The sequence below is a fragment of the Bidens hawaiensis genome, unplaced genomic scaffold (assembly GCF_021521415.1).
Source record: "Bidens hawaiensis isolate Kalapana, Puna unplaced genomic scaffold, B.hawaiensis_p1.1 tig00020895_1, whole genome shotgun sequence".
In the NCBI taxonomy this organism is placed as follows: domain Eukaryota; kingdom Viridiplantae; phylum Streptophyta; class Magnoliopsida; order Asterales; family Asteraceae; genus Bidens; species Bidens hawaiensis.
The window spans coordinates 141,699-162,075 of record NW_027493219.1 but is presented as its reverse complement, the minus strand read 5'-3'; the positions used below and the strand labels follow the sequence as shown (position 1 = coordinate 162,075).

At 34.3% G+C, this 20,377-nt stretch overlaps 1 protein-coding gene and 1 pseudogene across 1 annotated transcript; both read left to right on the top strand.

Moving 5' to 3' along the window:
* The first annotated feature begins 2,956 nt into the window (after positions 1-2,956).
* Positions 2,957-5,972, top strand: LOC143562037 (AP2-like ethylene-responsive transcription factor ANT). Its single transcript, XM_077049961.1, has 7 exons — positions 2,957-3,393; positions 3,489-3,999; positions 4,080-4,171; positions 4,404-4,492; positions 4,579-4,652; positions 5,060-5,187; positions 5,270-5,972. Exons 1-7 carry the CDS (start codon positions 3,126-3,128, stop codon positions 5,626-5,628), a joined length of 1,521 nt encoding a protein of 506 aa, XP_076906076.1. The 5' UTR covers positions 2,957-3,125; the 3' UTR covers positions 5,629-5,972.
* A 6,811-nt stretch (positions 5,973-12,783) lies between these two features.
* LOC143562036 (receptor-like protein 44 pseudogene) lies at positions 12,784-13,628 on the top strand (annotated as a pseudogene).
* The last annotated feature ends 6,749 nt before the right edge of the window (positions 13,629-20,377 follow it).

Here is a 20,377-nt window from a genome sequence, read left to right as displayed (position 1 = left end):
TGGAATATACCCTAATAATATCTGCGAATGAAGGGAACAGACCCTAATAATATCTGCGAATGTTATAGGACGAAATGTATGTATGTATGTATGTATGAAAGTATGAAGAAATGTAAAAAGCTAAGTATGTAGATGTATATTAAGATGCGTATGTATGTAAGTATGTGAATGTATTGTATGTTGCCTGTATTAACTAGAACTCACTCAGCGTAACTGACTTTTAGTATGCACGCAGGTGAATAGATTGAAGCAGTTGACTTGAGGGAAGGACACATGGCAGGATTGAGGGGACTGACATCTAAAGAAGTTTTGTCATAATGATCCAGATAAACTATTTATGTTTTGTTTTAAGACAAATATCGAATGATGGTAATGAATGTTTGAAGTTTTATTTATTCCGCGAAAGTTTTAATTTACTCTGATATTTAAAACTGTCTTTATGAATAAATTCAACGTCAAAGTAGGGCACCGGGATCGGAGCCTTACACGCGCTTCATACTCTCTCTTATGCCAAAGAAACTTTATCTCAAGGATTATTCTTCAATACTAATCCTTCATTTGATCTACAATCATTATGTGATTCAGACTGGGAAGCTCGTCCTAATACTCGTCGATCAGTTAGTGGGTTTAATTTTTCTCTTGGGGCCTCTCCGATTTCTTGGAAATCTAAAACAACCAATTGTGTCTTTGAGCTCGGCTGAAGCCGAGTACCGCTCTCTTCGACGGGTGACTACTAAACTTGCTTGGTTGACAAGATTACTTTCGGGGTTCAATTTCCTAACATTACTCCTGTCATGCTTAAATGTGATAGTCAAGCTGCAATTTATATTGCCAAGGATTCTGTGTTTCAAGAGCGAACAAAACACATTGTAATTGACTTGTCATTTTGTTCGCGAAAAGTTGCAAGAGGGATCGGTCACTTTTGTGCATAAGAACACGAAGGATCAGCTTGCTGACATTTTTACTAAGAGCTTACAAGGGCATCATTTTCACTCGCTGTTATGCAAGTTGGAGTTTTCTCAACCTCTAACTTCAGGGGGGATGTGAGCGTATATACTTATACGCTGAAACATATACGCCGTATATGTTATACGGCATGTAACTTACATTTCGTATGACATATACACCCGTATATGTTTGTCTATATATAATGTTCTTTGTTGTTTTGATGTAATTTTCAGTTTGAGATAAAAAAATTTATTTCCCTGCTTCATTTCTTTTTTTTCTTTATGTGTTAGTTTTCAACGATTAAACAACTTTAACTCTTCTATAGTTCTTTGATTCTGTTATTGTATTTTATCCAAGTTCAAAAAAAGACTATCTGAAAAAAAAACTCTGATGGATACAATATGTTTGACCAAAATCCCCCTACAACACATTTTACAGATTCTTTTTTCAGAGCTAAACATGATAATATCCAGAGCAAACATCCAGTAACCACATGTATCTCATGGTTTATATAAGCTGTACTATTACTGAACTAAGTAAACTGAGGTCTGGAAAGTGAACTAGACAACGTAGACAAGACTTGACCAAATCCTGCTCTAAATTTTCTCCAGGCAAACAACCGGGGGGCCTCATTTAGCCACTCTGAATAAACTTGTCATCAAACTGCATGCTATATATGAACCCTATGATGGTTAGACCATTGCAATATGTATACTAGCCTACAAAACCAGATGCTGCTGCCCCAAGTGACCGGCCAAGATCGTTCTTTTGTCTTTTTGCCTGCTCAAATCAAATCTATTATACCATCTCTATTATTCAAGCTTTTGTCATAATATGTTCTGCGTCTAAAGTTAATACATTTTTGTCCTATGTCATGTATTTATGTCGTCTTGGAAATAATAACTTTTTTAGATTATCATGATTCATGAATTTTGAAGGGATAATTTATTGTATAAAACAATTACAGAAGTAACTATTTATCTTGGAGTTATATACCTCAATGATCATATTAGATAAAATTCATGTATGAGTTGCGTGACAATACTCGAGTCGCTTATCAACATATAACTCGTGTATTAGACTTTACTTACATTTACATATAAATAAATGCATTGTATATTAAATTAGCGGTCACCCATAACCATTTTACTCTACTCGTGTCCGAATAGTTTGGTGGGTTCTACTCACAGTTGATGTCAAATATATATTGAAGTACTTCGTGATTAATGAAGGAGGATTGATATGCGACATATAGTCATCGAGCTAGTACATGCATAATTACTTATGTGTTAGCGAGAGTAAAGTTTGATACATGAGCAAGAGTTATTAATTTGTGTAAGTCGTGTTACTAACATGAGTGTTTTGACATGGATATAGAAAAGACTACGTTAGTGATTTTTTCGAACTTTTTTACTATTCGAAAAAACAATAACATTTCCAGAACCTTGAAACATAACCGATGCCCCCTAAATATTTGAGCTTCGAAATTTGTTGTGGTGAAGATGGTGTATTCAAGATGATAGGAGACTGATTCAAACAATACCATAATCAAAGAACAATAACAAAAAAAAAATTAAAACCATAATAGCTTGTTACCAAAAATATGTCCTCAAAGAACATACCATATTTTGCATAATACATTTAACAGTATAGATGAGGCATCATATCTATCCATCCATCCATCCATCACATAAAGCAAAAGTGAAAAGAGGAGATAGGAGAGGGGTAGGGGTAGGGGTAGGGGTAGGGTTAGGGGTAGGGGTAGGGGTGGGGTGGGGGGTGTTAAAGAAGAAAAGAAAAGCAAACTATCAAGTCTTTCTCAAGCACAGATCCCAACAAAATGCTGGAAGGATTCCCAACATTGTTTGCTGTAAACTCATTCTTTTTGTTTAAGTTACAAGAAACTTGCTTTCTTCTTCTTTACCAATCTTTTCAGACACACTCACACACACACACACAGATAGATGGATAAAGACTGGTAATAAACATTATTCATTTTCATTTACATCTGATGTATACGTACACTTCTGTATAAATTGAATATCTACATAGATTCTCATCTTCTATGACTCTGCTACTACAAAAGGACAAAAAGATTTGAGTCTTGACCCCCACCCTCCATTAATATTAATTTCAAAAACCATACCTTTGATTTTATTTTATTTTATTTTGCAACAATGAAGTCCACCACTAACACCAATGACAACTGGTTGGGTTTCTCTCTCTCTCCTCACTCACCGGAGACTACTGCAAACCCTTCTCCGGCAAACCCTATAAGCTTCTTCACTCTTCCATCTAACTTCAACGACTACTACGGTGGCTTTGATGCTGTCAACAATGGTGGCTTGTACTCATCTTTCCCTATAATGCCCCTCAAGTCAGATGGATCACTTTGCTTAATGGATAATAATAATAATAATAATAATAATATCACAAGTTCACAAGGTCTCTTCTTGTTCTCTTTTTTTCTTATAATATTATTATGGGACCTATATATATATTATTGTTGATATATGTTGTGTTAATTAATTTCCTTTTAGGGACTGTAGTTACTTCATCTACACCAAAACTTGAAAACTTTTTTGGTGGTGTGACAATGGGGACCCCTGATTTAGACACGGGCACAATGTACTACCACCAAAACTATCATCTTCAACCTCATCATAACCATGATTACTCCGGGTTGTACCCAACAGTACATCAACAGGAAGCTGTCAAGAGTGTTGCAGATGCTACTTCTGCTCTTTATCTGCCATCTATAGGAGATGATTGGATGTCAAACAGTTACCATCCTAGTAATGCTAATGGTGGTTGTTTGCAGTCACTTAGCTTGTCAATGAGTCCTGGCTGTTCACAGTCAAGTTCTTGTGTCACAATATCACAACAGCAAGTGACACCTGTTGTTTCTGCTGCTAATGTTACTGAGACTGTAGTTGTGGATGCTAAGAAAAGAAGGTCTGAGAAGCTTAATCATGATAATAAGCAGATTGTGCACAGGAAATCTTTGGATACATTTGGTCAAAGAACCTCACAATATAGGGGTGTCACCAGGTAAGTATTATGTGCATATTTTATGGTAAAATTTGAAATGGGAAGTAATGAATTTGAATGTTTATTAATTATGTGCACAGGCATAGATGGACTGGTAGATATGAAGCTCATTTATGGGACAATAGTTGCAAGAAAGAAGGCCAGACCAGGAAGGGAAGACAAGGTAACAAGTGTTTCCTTTTTTTTTTCTTTCTTTTTTTTTTTTTGTCATTTTGCATACTTTTGACTCATCATAACTCTTCACTTTCTTACTATTTTTTGTGGTTTTTGTTTGCTGGACTATAAACTCAACTTCAGTTTATCTGGGTAAGCCTCCATTTCTTGTTTTAGTTTCAAAAAACTTTGCTTTTTAATAATCAAGATTGAGTAATAATTGCTAATGAGTATTTCATGTTGACTTTTAGGGGGTTATGATTTGGAAGAGAAAGCTGCTAGAGCTTATGATTTAGCTGCAGTCAAGTATTGGGGGCCTTCAACTCATATTAACTTTCCGGTAGCCTTCTTTTTTATGAAATTTAAACGAACAATTTGTTATTTACCGGAATCTAGTAGATATTAACATCCAAAGTGTTGACGTAGTTGGAAAATTATAAACAAGAACTTGAAGAAATGAAGAATATGTCTAGACAAGAATATGTGGCTCACTTGAGAAGGTAAGTTCTATAATGTTGTTTCAAATTTCCTACTTTAAAATATGCTTATCGGTTGTGAAAATGGGTTGTACAAATGTACTATAACATTCCCATATTATCTTTTGTGGAAATAGGTTGTTTTTAAACAAAACTGATGGCGGTGTTTCTAGGCGTTTTTTGAAACTTCTAGCACTTTAGTCATAAACAAACTTACAAATTCGCTTACGTGACAAGTGAACTTCATAAAGTTTTTCACCAAAGCTCTGTGAAGTTCACTTAGTACCCAATAAATCATCTAGAAGTACATGAAGTTTTAGAAAAACTCCTAGAAATACCAGTCTTTGTTCCTAAACCATAACTAATAGAAAAAAAGTTCTATATTTTTGTTTTAAAATGACTCCCATTCACAAACCCTAAATTCTATTCAGGAGAAGCAGTGGTTTCTCTAGGGGTGCTTCGATATACCGAGGAGTAACAAGGCACCATCAGCACGGTAGATGGCAAGCACGCATTGGTCGTGTCGCGGGTAACAAAGATCTTTACCTAGGCACATTCAGTAAGTCATGTTTCTAACCACTAACATAATAAAACATAGTTAAATAACTGTCATTAACCTCTAAGACTAATATATATTTCAGGCACCCAAGAGGATGCAGCTGAGGCATATGATGTAGCCGCAATCAAATTCCGTGGCGTTAACGCGGTTACAAACTTCGACATATCTCGGTACAATGTGGAACGGATTATCGAAAGCAATACACTTCTATCCGGAGAACTAGCAAGGCGAACCAAAGACCTGGGCCCCACGAACCAGGAGGCCCTGAACCAGCCTCAGAACGACGAACCGAAAGCCATTACAAATGAACCTGCAGCAACCATGTTTCTTGAAACGCCGTCTAAATCGTTGAACACATGGATCCCAACCGCAACAGAAACCGCAGCCACCCCACTGATCAGATCTCATATGCCCATATTTGCTGCATGGACGGATGCATAGTTGATGATGGTGTCAAGAAAGAACTTGTGGGTCCCATGAATGTGACCTGGCTCCTAACTAGCAGGTGACAAACAGCTATGAACCACTGTGGTTGGGTTGTTTTTTCTTGCTTTCTTTTTGGCTTTGTTGTAATCTTTTTCTTTCTGAAGTTAGGAAGGGTAGTTTGGATATTATGTAGGGTTGTAGTTTCTAAAGTATTCAAACTAGTGAAAAACAATTTTAGTTGTAATCGAAAAAAGCAAGAAAAAGTTGGAATGAGAATGATGAAAGTAGGTTGATGACAGAATGATCGTTTGACCATGTTCAGTGACCTAATTTTGGTGATTATTGTTAACGGTACTACTACTAACTCCTAAGGACAAGAGTAATTAATCGAATTTGATGTGACTTTATTATTCTCTTTATACCATTTAAGACGGGTGTTTTTATATGTGTAATCTATATTCACTTAACTTTTATTTAGGTTTGGTGATTTTGTTTAAACAATCGTTTAGTCTGGGCAGACCATGTAAATGGATGTTTAGCATATACATGGCCATGTAAACTAAACAATTGTTTAACCCTCACAGAATCCTATCTAGTAAACAAGCTAACTCTAAAAATGATAGATTTGTTGATTACTAGATCACTCGATGTGCGTATAATTTGACACTTTAATAGTGCAACTTTTTTTTTTCTATTTACAACTATCTTTTACTATTTATAATAACCAGCTAAGACTAATAATTTTTTTTATCCGTTGGTTTCTGTAAATGATGAAATAATCACATAATTTATTAGACTATACATTGATTCTGATTCGTTTGTTGTATTCTTTTAAAAGGCAACGTTTAAATTAACCATGACACATCATATAACTTTCACAAACCCTATATTCTTAAGTATGAAGCACAAGATCATAAGCAACGCACACAGTTTTACTTGATTATCATGACCAAGATTAATAGGAATACGATTTTTAAAGCAAATTAATAAGTATTATAGATCGATAGTCTTTATCAATTAGTTAAGGTTAAGTTACACATAAAACCATGCATAAGAAGTAATTTTAATCCTACTTCACATATGTAAGACTAGTTTACATGTTTAAGCCTTAATGGTCATTGACGTTAATTAGTAGGTTGGTTAAGGTTGCATGAAGCAACATTAGGTCAAAACAAGTCATTGTGAGACTACTGTACCTGTGTATGACTAACTTATAGTCTTGGCTCTTAATTGGATTTCACATGTGTGTAGTGGGTTAGCTAAGCTTGCACGTAACAACGTTAATTCATAACAAGCCAATTTTTGGCTATTGTACATGTGTTAGCGAGTTGCTTAAGGTTACACGAAGGAACATTAGGCCTAACAATTCACTTTGAGGCTACTACTAGAAAACAAGTCATTTTCTCACAAAAATTTTTTACAAATTTTCTATGACAAGTAGTTTCAACATATTTTAACAAAAAAAATAAGCTCCAACTTTGCTACAATACTATCTAATAAACATTATGTTAAATCAAAATAGTATTTGTATGAAAGTTTTAGCAAGTTTACAACCACTTGTTTTTGTAGCAATTTTGTAAGAAAAGTTGTTGGAAAACGGTTTAAAACAATTTTCAAGCATGTGATTCTCGATCGTAACTTTTTGTTAAAAAACTATTAGAAAATGGATTTTCCTACGAAATCAGTTGTAAAAAAACATCTCTTTTTCTAGTAGCGACTTTGGTCCTTAATGAGATTTGACATGTGTTAATGGATTAGTTAAGGCTATATAAACCAACATTAATTATGTTATACCAATCATACCATATCTAGTATGTTTAATGTTGTGTTGTTATTTTTGTTAATAGTTGCTATTTATAGCTAAATTTACCGTCCGATCCTCCATCTGTAAATGGCTCACCAAAGAAAAGTTCTAAAAAGTTTTGGTGAGAATATATCATAAATATCATCATGTATTAGCGACAATTGACCGACGAACATGTCGTCGGTAGGACTTCGCCCCGAAAAACAACTTAAGCAAAGCATTCATGCTCTTGAATCCGTTGGTATATAATTGTAGGCCTAACCAATGACGATGTTACTTATCGGTAGTCCGACAATAAATACCAAGAACATATTAACCTATTGTCTAGTGTTTTTATGTCAGAAATTACCGACTTTACCGACTGACTTTTGTCGCCAAACCCCATCCGTCGGTGATACTTCTTTGATTAGTAGTGTAAGTTAACTAAGTTGGTTATCCTCCACAAAATATTCGAACACAACTCGTTGTTTTTAAAGACCTACGAAATAGGACATCGGTCGAACAAAATTACCATCATGTGATGGAACTCCTTTATCATAAGACATCTCCGGTGTGATATTTAGTTTATGACGTGACATTGTTCAGAATTCTGAACTGGATAAATGCACATTAAAAATGATGTTCAGTTTAGAGCATATCCACAAAACTAGATGTAAGTAAACATGATAAGTGGGCTTAACGTAATTAACTTTTCATATAAATTTTAAAAACAATTTCAACCTCACACTTTAATTATCTTTCTTTTTGAATTACATAATAACTTCTATTTGTTTATTTTTTACTTTCTAACGGTAAAATTTTTTAATAAAAAAATATAATTGTTTATGTAATTTTAAAAAACTTTAATACATATTTTTGTTTGTTTGCATGTGGTTGGTTTATTAATTGTTTATGTAATTTTAAATTTTTATTTATATGACTTTTGTTATTTTTATTTTGAAATGTATTTACTAGAACTTATTTTATTTTTAAATAATATGAAATAAAAAATAGATACCTATAAAAGTATTTTAGTTTATAAAAGTAGGGCTTGCATAAATTACAAATGAAATTAACGTGTTAATTGTGAGAATCGAGTAGATTAATTATATATACAAATAGAGTAATTATGTAATTACATCGTAGAGTAATTACATAATTATTCTACTTGTATATATAATTACTTTACTTAATTCTCACAATTGACACGTTAATTTCATTTGTACGTTAACTTTCTCATATAAAAGTATTTGAGTTTATAGAAAATGAAAAATAGAAGCGGATGATTATGTTGAATATAGGGGTGTTTAAAAGTGAATGTAATGTTGTAGGAAAAATGAGATTGTTTTGTGTTTGAATGTTGATGAATGAAAATCTAATATGACAATTGACCTGACGCATTTAATTGTTTTTTATTCATCCACTGTGTGGATGCTCTAAGACAACTTGCATAGTGAGAGTTATAATACGCCGTGAGTTAAAAAATAGAAAAACATAAGTACCTGGTGACAACTTATAGGCTTTGCAAGATATGAGGCGAATGCTTAACAATTTGCATGTCAAGTCAACTAACATTATGTATCAATTGAATATGTAATTGCTCTTTATTAAACATGTTTTGGTCTTGTGATGGTGAGATAGATTAGCTTTCCAAAAAACCTTACCTAATAAACTAGAAGGGACAAATATCCATTTTATTTATCGACCATAATTTATAAAAGTTTTGTTCGTGTTCGTTTATTTATCGACCATGATTTATAAACCTTAGCTAATAACAAGTAGTATAAAGAAACTTTGAGCTACCAAGACTTAAAATAAGATAACCAACGAAAGCAAGACACCAATGCGTACATTACTATGTAAAATGGGCAAATACCTATAAAACCCAACCATGCTTTCGTTTTTTTCCTATTCTTAAATAAATTTTTCTTTTTGTATATAAAAGTCCATGTACGGGCTAACTTTAAGCACACTTGATAAAAAAGTAACTTAAAAAAATTAACCACTAATTTCATATAACTCAAAGTGATCATTTTAAATTACAAGTTATAGGATACAAGTAAAATTTTGTAATATTGAATTTCCTAATTGGATTAAAAGTTTTGTACGAATGCTGTGAATCATAGTTGTTAACAATCTCATATCGTCATATGTATTTAAACAAATCGAACAACCACGGATGAGGGTATTTTCGTGTTTATTTATTTAACTTTATACAAACACGAACACATAGTCGAACAAATTTTTTTTTTTTGCTAATGTTTGTACATTTAGAGAATGGATATGTTCGTATTCATTCATTTAAAATAAAAAAAAATGAACTATTCATGAACGTAAACAAACACAAACAAACTTAAATGCATTTTTGAACAAATAAGAAAGAACACAAATGAACATAATTGACCAATTAAACATAAGTTAACATCAATGAACACAAACGAACAAGTCTAATACATCACCGAACATATGCATTTATGTTTACGTTTATTAAATTTAACTACTTATGTATTTATTAAAATTTAAATGAAAATAAATAAACAAACATAAATGGACGTTCACAAACATAAATGAATGAACAAAATATGTGTTCATGTTCGTTTATTCAAGTAAATGATAACTTCAAATGTTTCCTTAATCGACGTCGAGGATAGTGGATTTGGGATTTTGAACAAGATGATACCTTTTCGGTTAAAGGTATTAGATTGCACATGGATCGGCAAGAGTTTATGGGAACTTCTTTTGCTACGAGATGGAACAAATATATGCCTAGGAAAGTTAATATCTTGAGTTGGCGGTTGCTTTTGGATCGTATTCCGACAAGATTTAACTTAAGTTATAAAGATATAAATGTTTCTTCTATTCTATGTCCGGTCTATTCAACCTCGGTGGAAGTTTTGGATCATGTTTTTGAAGGTTGTTATTTGGTTTCTAAAATTTGGAATTCAATCATTGGTTGGATGTGGAGCTTCCGATTAATAAGGGTCCTAAGAATATTATTAACTGGTTGGATTCGACTAGATGGGTGAAGAAGAAAAAGAGGTTGAGGCGATCATTTTTACTACTTGGTGGATTGTTTGGAGAGCTCGGAATGAGGCGATTTTTGGCTCACAAATCGAATACAAGATACAAAGATTATCTGTTTGAATCGATTGTGTCAGTTTCTTATTTGTGGTTCTCGTCTCGTAATTGTAATTTTCATATGATTTGGATAGTGTGGCTTAAAACCTCGTTACTTATCATGTAATTTTGGTCTTGTCCCTGGTTTGGCTTTTCTACCCGGGTGTGTGTTTTTTATTTAAGCTTGCTTTTCAAAATAAAATGATAACTAAATCCCTTTTAAGTTGTTTAAAATATTTTTTTTATGATTGTGTTCAAAATTAACATGTACATAGACTTTTATATGTACAAAGTTATTAAAGAATTTTTATGAGAAAAAAAAAACAGAAAGTATATTAGTTTTTAATAATATTATACTATTTTCTAAAATGTTTTGGAGTTTGAGGTGGATGTTAAATAATTGACTTTACTTCACTACTTAAAACCTGAGAGTTCTCTTCATTTTTCACTATAAACAAATGCATAATATCTTTCATAATCATCTCTTTAGTGCGGTAGAGATTTTCTACTTTGGTTTTATTCATAACTTCTCTAATTGAAGTAGATTTCATCTTATATACTGCTTGGGTTACACTTGGCGGATCACCAAATCCTGAGCTGTTATCAACTAACATTTTGTTAAAAGTATTATTTTTTTTTATTTTAAGCGTTTTATATTCTAGCAGTGTAACGAAAAAGTAAATATTCATATAATGCCACTATGCCAGAACTGTCTCCTTTGATTGGGCCCATAAGTACTACAATACTACTAGTCACTAGTTAGTACTAGTCTACTATCACCTTTGGTTCGGCTTGCCACCAGCCCACCATGGCTTGCCTGTTTGTTCGTTATTCTATATGTTTAATTAGTCCATAAAATTATTTAACCTTCACTCGTGGTGTATAAGAGAACTAAAAATTGTTAATACATAATCAAATCAAATCTATTATCTCATATCGTATGAAGTACAGTATGAAATTGATGACATTAATTACTATAGATAGCTATTTTGAGACAAAAAAAAAAATCTGATAAAGAAAAACCAATCTACCAAAAAAAGTAATTCATCAATAATTTTCAAACATTTATCTTAAGCATGATAGTTCAACCAAATGAAGTACACTATAATTTGTATGCCCCACTAACGTTTGATTAATTTCATCATATTCACCTATAAACATACTCTACTTACTTATCTACGTGTTGGAATATATATGATCCCAAATAGGATTTGTTAAAGAATGAGTCATAGGTTCCTAGTTCAATCCGTTGACCATTTTGAAAAGGAAAAAAAATGGCAATGGTTATTCACACACACTTTTTAGATATTCACACACCCTCTTAACACACATATTATCTCTATATACACCTTATAAAGGGTGTATGAATAACACATTAAAAAAAAACACTTGCATAATTTGTGTGTATACTTTATTGTTTTCGATCCATGTTTTACAACCATCTTTGATCTTTTACAACCATCTTTGACCAACTAAACTAGTCAAAAGCACAAATTGCCCTCTATAAGTTTAAAATTGGCATAACACTGATATTCGACAAATTACCTACTCTTTTTCACCCTAAAACCGTGTCTTTATATTTAAAATGTTCTGATGGCCATATTTGTTCATTTCACATGTTTTGGGGTAAACCCCAAACTTGGACCGGTTTGCTTGACCTCCACAATCAAACCTAGTGAGTTACGTCCAAGTTTTATCCATTAATTAGAACAAAACTTTAACCTCCACAATCTTTGCTTGACCATATTGCTTTTGAACACTTTATCATTTTTGAACGCCAAATACACCACAATAATGGTTTAAAATATTGCTTTTAAAGTTTTAATATTCTTTTTGAGACTTCTTCGGGATTAACTTTAGCATATGATATTGTACACCATAAACTAAAATGTCGTCTTATGTCTCATGCAATTTCACAGTTGATCAGAAAGTGACCAATTGACCAACCTCTAGTCTTTGGTGTATTCAAACATATCATTTTCTAACAAATGGTTCTTTCTTTGTCAATAACTCAGTACACATTAATGTCACTTTTTCGATATTTCCTTTTTAACAACATACCAAATATTTATTAAACTTAATAGATTCGTGACAAAATTTATATAGAATAATAATAGATAAGCGTTGAATTCATTATTCATGATAACTTATAAAGAGTTTATATTAAGTAATAAACAAATATATCCCTTTAAATATACACCATATTGGTTTTTCACCAAACTCAATGAGTTTAGTGCTCCTCCAATACCCTTGAATTGAATCATCCATCACCACCTAACATGCGCACTCCTCCTCTTACCATGCGTATACCACTCCTCCTCATGCTAACATGCGCCTTCCTCCCACCATCCTCACCGGATCCGAAAGACGAGTCTTGCCTGACCCGTTTATTCGAATCCTTATCCGATCCACACAACAACCTCAACAACTGGAACAATTCCACCTTCAAAAACCCATGCTCCGACTTCAATTTCAACCTCGCCGGAGTCACCTGCAACAATGGCCGTGTTTACAAGATTTCCCTCCAAAACCTTGATCTCCAAGGACCCATCTCGCCCTACATCTCTAACTGCACCAATTTACAGTCGTTGGATCTATCCAACAACTCACTCACCGGTAACATACCCGACGAGCTTCAGTATCTCGTCAATCTCGCCGTACTTAACTTATCAGCCAACCGTCTCTCCGGCGACATCCCGCCGGAGCTCGCGATGTGCAATTACTTAAACGTAATTGATTTGCACGACAATATGATAACCGGGCTGATCCCAGCTCAGCTGGGGGCGTTAGTCCGGTTATCGGTATTTGACGTGTCAAATAATAAGTTGTCCGGTCCGGTTCCCGCAAGTCTTGGGAACCGGACCGGGAACTTGCCACGGTTTAATGTGAGCTCGTTTGCGGGTAATAAGTACCTGTACGGGTACCCGTTGGGCCCGATGAAGAGTAAAGGGTTATCGGTGGTATCGATTGTGGCGATCGGTTTGGGGAGCGGGATGTTGAGTTTGGTGTTGAGTTTTACGGTGGTGTGTATATGGTTGAGATCGACGGAGAGGAGGAGGGCCGCGGAACAAGAAGGGAAAGTTGCGAGTATGATGCCCGATTATTAAGTTTTTTTAGAACGGCGAATTTCTTGGGTTCGTGTCAGTTAATTAAGATTAATTGGTTTTTTTTTTTTTACTTTTTGGGTTCTTGTGTATAATGCAACCTTAAATCTTAATTGATTGGTTTTGATTCTTGATTTGTTTTAATTTAATTTGATATTTTTGATAAATAAAGGGCAGGGCCGGCTCAACGTTTTTGGAGACCTAAATCTATTTTAAATACTGAGGCCTTCATTAAAAAATCTATCTCGTTTAAATTTTTTAGCCTTTTTGAGTGATCATCTTCAAACTTTCGGCTTCGATTTGACATTAGATATTAAACTAAGTTATCAAGTTATCAACTATCACCTAAGGTCGTTAAAAACATCAATTTAAATCTTGATTTGTCAATTGCTATACCCAAGTAAGCAAAATTGTGTCCATACATTAAAATATATGAGACTTGAGAATATGAGATGGACATAGCCACCTATATATAGATTATAGAAGACAGAGGCACAGAGCATACAACTGGGCTATCAAAATTGAAGAGGATTGGATATATGTAATATATTGAAGCCCTAATTGCAATAGATGAATGAAACGTTTATTTATTAATATTGGAAACTATCAATCATTGATTCATTTTTCTAAAACTGCAGAACAGTTGGCAATCATGCACGCTTCCTGGCTATTAACTCTATATAATAAATTTATTTAATTAACATAATATTAATATATGGGGGCCCAAATTTTTAGGAGGCCTAAAACTAGGGCTTGAGTTCCTTCTATTGTTCAGCTGGCACTGATAAAGGGTTAATCCGTATATGTTGTATACGGCGGATTACATGTGTAATTATCTTGTATTCTTGTATACGTAGGTATAACACCTTCATGTATACTCAAGGCTACATTTAGCAAATGCCATTTAAGAATCTTGATATGTAGTACAGTAATGGTCACTAGTCAGTACAGGTTCAGGTACTATGCATTGTACTCTGGGGGTGGGGTGCTGGTATTTTGGGTATCTGCAATTTAGAATAAGAAATTAAAATAAGCTAGAAAATAATTGAATGGAGTATAAAACAAGAGAAACAATTTATATAAAACTGAACTAAATCTCTATACTTGGATGATATTCAACATTTTATACTTTCTTGTGAGGTTGTAAAAAAAATTAAAGTAAAATAAGTGTTTATGCACCCTTATTAGAAAGACAAAGATAAAGAGTTGGATTTGTTTTTTTAAGGCGAAGAGTTAGATACGTTGGGATTTTGTAAGTAAATAAAATTTAAGGAAAAAAATGTTTAATAATGGAGACGGAGGCTCTAGTATGGAAATGATATTTACTTAATTTATAGTCATATGATAAATTTCAAAAATGTTTATTTGTTAATAGCATAAAAAAACAGATAATTGTTGCCGGCTTGTCACATATTTGAGATTTAACTAATTGATATTTTCAGTTGATGAGACTTGTCCGATTTTTCGTAAAGCTTGTTTATATAATTTTGATGAACATACGGTTCATTGCAAAGAATTCACGGAGTTTAAATATAGACATGATTTGGTCACAGATGTCCTATGTGATGTTTTAAAATGGGGGGGGGGGATCTCGGCATAAAAAGAGGCTCATGTGAATTTGTTGTCGGATTTGCGTTCCAACCAACTGACATTCTTGTGTTTGGATGGGCGGGGGAAAACATGCTTGTGTGGACCTTAATGGGGTATTCCCTCTTGTCCGACTTAGGGACACCGGGTTTGTTGCTAGGCATACCGTATAAAGGCATAATCAAGAAAAATTGTTAAGCATGAGAAAGCGTGTGTTGAGAATCAACACGCCTTCATTCCTTTTTCTTTCGATACATTTGGGTCTCTTGCCCCCGATGCGGCCATGTTTATGAAAAGAGTTCAGCGGGTTGTGCACATAACTCAACGACGCCGAAGAACGATAACTTTGTTTTTATTAGGATTGGTTTTGCTATTTAAAAGGAGGTGACGATTCAACTTTTTGCTCGTTTACTTACCTCTCTATTGTAATTTGAACATTTTACTATAAAGTCATTACAATAAAAAAAAATTGATAAACCTTTAGTAAGTAACTCACAAATCAACCATGTTGCATTAAACCTCATAATGAATAGAAATTTACCAACCATAGGGAAAAAAAATATATAGATGGTGAAAGTGAAACAATAAAAAGTCGTTTTGGCTGTTTAAAAAATAAAAAATGAAACAATACAAGAATGTTGAGCAATGAGCATGGATAGGAAGGAATTAAGCCGTTAAGGAATTGGGCAAGTTCAACTTTGTAAAATTTCTTTTTTAGTTTGTTGGTTGTTATGTTGTACTTGAGGTTGTTTGAAGCTTGTAAGTTGCTACCTTTTTTTATTTAATAAAATCGGCTTTTTAATAAATAATATATAATAACTTAATAAGAAACCATACATTTCAGTGGTGTATTCAGGTCTTGGTTACGGTGGGCCTGATGCCCACCGTTCACCCGTCGGAATGATGTCTGTACGCGTTAGTACACGTTGATTCAGTAATCCAGTCGGTGTCCACCGTCAGACCATAATGGAACTAGGGGGTCTGTGGACTCTTCAATTGCCGGATTTTATATTCATCGGAGTTTAAAAAATCCGGCGACGAACTGTATGTTAATGGGTGAAGAAGGAAGATGACTTGGGCGCGTTCCGGTGGATAAAACAATGCTAGAAGCTAGGACTTTCATATTCTTATATTTTATTATATTTTTTATTGCTATTTATGAGAAGCTCTATTTCATTTATGTTAGCTCTTTTAATTGTAAAATTTTCAAAATATTTGAATTTTTTAAGTTGGTATGTAACAATTTATTGGGTATATGTTTTAATTATTTTATTATTGTTAAGTTTAGATGTTGTATAATAACTTAATTTTATTTTAGAGCATTCTCAACGTATTTTTATCTATATAATTACACTAAAAAACATTACATTTTTTCATATGTTCAGTTAAGTAATATTTTTTATACTGTTATCATTACAGTTTTTACTCTCATCTACCCACAACCAATTCAATAAATATTAAAAAATAAATATGACAAACTTTGTTTCCCCACATTTACAAAAAAAAAATACTACATTTTATCCCTACACCCTATATTTTTACACTCAAAAACCTCACCATGTAATTTGCAAACTTCTCTCACATAATTTTGAAGAGATGAAATGAGAATGCTCTTATTTTTTATATAGTTTCAAGTGTAAAAATAAACTATTATATAATAAGTTGTTTTTTTATTATATATATTTATATATATAACTAAAAATGTCATTTTGTACTGTAAAAATGTTTTCTTAAAGATGCCGTGGGTGCTGAAAATTTATTCTTTAATGGGCCTTCATAATGTCAGTTCACCTCTGTTCTTTCTAACCTTGCCTTTTTTTTATCCAGTCCTTTTTGTTTCTTACGTAGCAAAAATTTCTGAATCCGTCTCTACTATACAAGAATATATACATGTGTGTGAGATTTTAGTTTACAGGATTAATCAATACGAATCCCAAAACACCATGTAATTCAACAATAAATATTCAAATGTTATACAGTAATGTATAGCACCTTGATGGATGATGAACCTTTACATAAAGAGAGCAATTTTTTTTCTAACAATGTTTGGAACTATTCTTAATTTTGAGTGAACTTTTCTGAGACGGGATGTAACATCACGAAAATTTCAAGTCATTTATGTCAAGTTTTCCAAAGACAAGGGACCAATTCTGCCAAATTCCAAACTCCAAGGTTTAAAATGAAAATTCCGATTTCCTGACCCATCGCGATACGCGATGGATCAGAAGGGAACCCATCGCGTATCGCGATGGGTTGTCTGACACAAGAGGCACGTGTCGTGCCACGTGTCAACACGTGGCACTACAGTCACCACGTGGCAGCACGTCCGCCACGTGTCTCCACGTGGCGCAACACCTGCCACGGGTAGCCACGTGGCATGTCTACGTGGTGACTCAGGGAGCCTACGTCGCGATACGCGACGGGCTCAGTTAGAGGGCCATCGCGTATCGCGATGGGCCCCTGAAATTGCCTGTAAAAAGTAAGCTCCGGGTTTGATCAATTCACACCTCAAAACACACATACTACTCTCTCCATAACATCTCTCTAAACCTTGGGAAGCGTGCCCTCGGTCCATCTCGAAATCCGTGCCCCGTTTCCTCGATAAGTGTACCCTCGACTCCTCGATATTCGTGCCATACTCCAACGACGTTTCCTCGATAAGCGTACCCTCGACTCCTCGATATTCGTCGATAAGGTCACCTCTGTTCTTTCTAACCTTGCCTTTTTTTATCCAGTCCTTTTTGTTCGTACGTAGCAAAAATTTCTGAATCCGTCTCTATCATACAAGAATATATACATGTGTGTGAGATTTTAGTTTACAGGATAAATCAATACGAATCCCAAAACAAACACGTAATTCAAGAATAAATATTCAAATGTTATACATTAATGTATAGCACCTTGATGGATGATGAACCTTTACATAAAGAGAGCAATTTTTTTTCTAACAATGTTTGGAACTATTCTTAATTCTGAGTGAACTTTTCTGAGACGGGATGTAATATCACGAAAATTTCGAGTCATTTATGTCAAGTTTTCCAAAGACAAGGGACCAATTCTGCCAAATTCCAAACTCCAAGGTTTAAAATGAAAATTCCGATTTCCTGACCCATCGCGATACGCGATGGATCAGAAGGGAACCCATCGCGTATCGCGATGGGTTGTCTGACACAAGAGGCATGTGTCGTGCCACGTGTCAACACGTGGCACTACAGTCACCACGTGGCAGCACGTCCGCCACGTGTCTCCACGTGGCGCAACACCTGCCACGGGTCGCCACGTTGCATGTCTACGTGGTGACTCAGGGAGCCTACGTCGCGATACGCGACGGGCTCAGCCAGAGGGCCATCGCGTACGCGATGGGCCCCTGAAATTGCCTGTAAAAAGTAAGCTCCGGGTTTGATCAATTCACACCTCAAAACACACATACTACTCTCTCCATAACATCTCTCTAAACCTTGGGAAGCGTGCCCTCGATCCATCTCGAAATCCGTGCCCCCTTTCCTCGATAAGCGTACCCTCGACTCCTCGATATTCGTGCCATACTCCAACGACGTTTCAACAACAAAGGTGGTGCCATCTTGACGTCCCGACGATTTCCTCGTGAAGTGTGTTGACGTATGGAGGAGTATTGAAGTATCTCGTTTTATGTGCCGTGGCGAAGTGTTGATTAAGAAAGTATTGGAAAGAGTAAAAGGCGTCGAAGTGTTTTTCAACTTACTAGGGTAATTATATGCCGACAAAGGTAGGCATGATGCCTGAATAAAATAATAATAAAATAATGAAGGCTTAAACCTTGAGTCGAGGTTTTACTCGATACCTCGATAAAAATAAAAGAAAATATATAACAAAGAAAAACAAAAGAAAGAAATTATGAATAAAGATATATATATACGTGTGTGTGTGTGTTTGTGTGTGTGTGTGATTATTCTTTGTTATAAATATTATTTAAGTAATAAAGAGTATTCTTAAATAATAAAGAAAAGAATACATTTCTTAAAGAAGAAGAAACGTAGGGTTTTATAAATAAACTTAAAATTTATAATATTACTTTTTAACTAAAAGTTTTAAAGTAAAAGAGATTTTGAACTAAAAGTTTATCGAGGTAAAGTTTATAAAATAAGGCTAAAGGTCTTAAGCCGGATTGTATATCCGGCTAACAAAAGGTTATACCCGCACTATATGTGCGAGATAGCAAGGGAAAGACCCGCGGATGGTGTTTGAAGCCGATCCAAATTGAAAAGGTGAATATGCCACAAACTTTTAAACATGTTATATGAAAAAGGGTTTACATGAGACTACGTGTCTCTAAAACATTAATAAACAAGAGTAAAAGCATATCCCTCAGGCTGTCATGTACGTTTGTCTGGATCCTTACATATGTGGTAGTACGCGGTGTGCGCATCGCACCACACTTGGTCGTAGTACGCTTTCCTGCGGGGAACACGACCTTGTGTATTCGAATGGTACTTAACTAAGTCGAACGCTGCGGTGTTTGCTGGGGTACTTAGGTAGAGACTTGAGTTTGTAAATTGTATTATAACTTTGTTATTCCTAAGCCAAGATGGGCCGAGGCTTGCTTAACCCTCTAGGGGTAACAAAGTAAAAGAAAATATTTTAGCGTCAGCATATTCACCAGCATTCGTTGCTAACGTATTTTCTAAAATTTTGCAAGTAATCAGGATTAAGGCCTAAAGAACGAAGTGCTTAAAGAATCCGATGGATCGGATATTTTGTTAAAACTTAATTAATGGTGGTTTTGTAAAACTATAAACAAGTTAATTTATATGAGACGTTCGTCTCATCTTTTATGATGTAAATATTTATAACTTTAAATCCTTATATTTTTTGAAGTCTTCCGCATTAATCCGCAACTTTGATTTATTCACAATTATGGTACCAAATGTTGTCGCACTTGTAGGCCTAAAATGGGGGTGTGACAGGTTGGTATCAGAGCCATCGATCTTGGCGAATTAGATATTACAAGATAATACCTAAGCTTCGATCCAAGTATAGGAAAAATATTTTCTATTACTTATTTATTTGAAATAGGGATAAGATAGGTTGGTAACCTTTTCTTTCCCTCTCCTCATTCAAAACCACCCAACGTGGATGTCTTTAAAAGAACTAGTGGAAGGTTATAATCATGAAGCAAAAAGATCCGAAATCTACT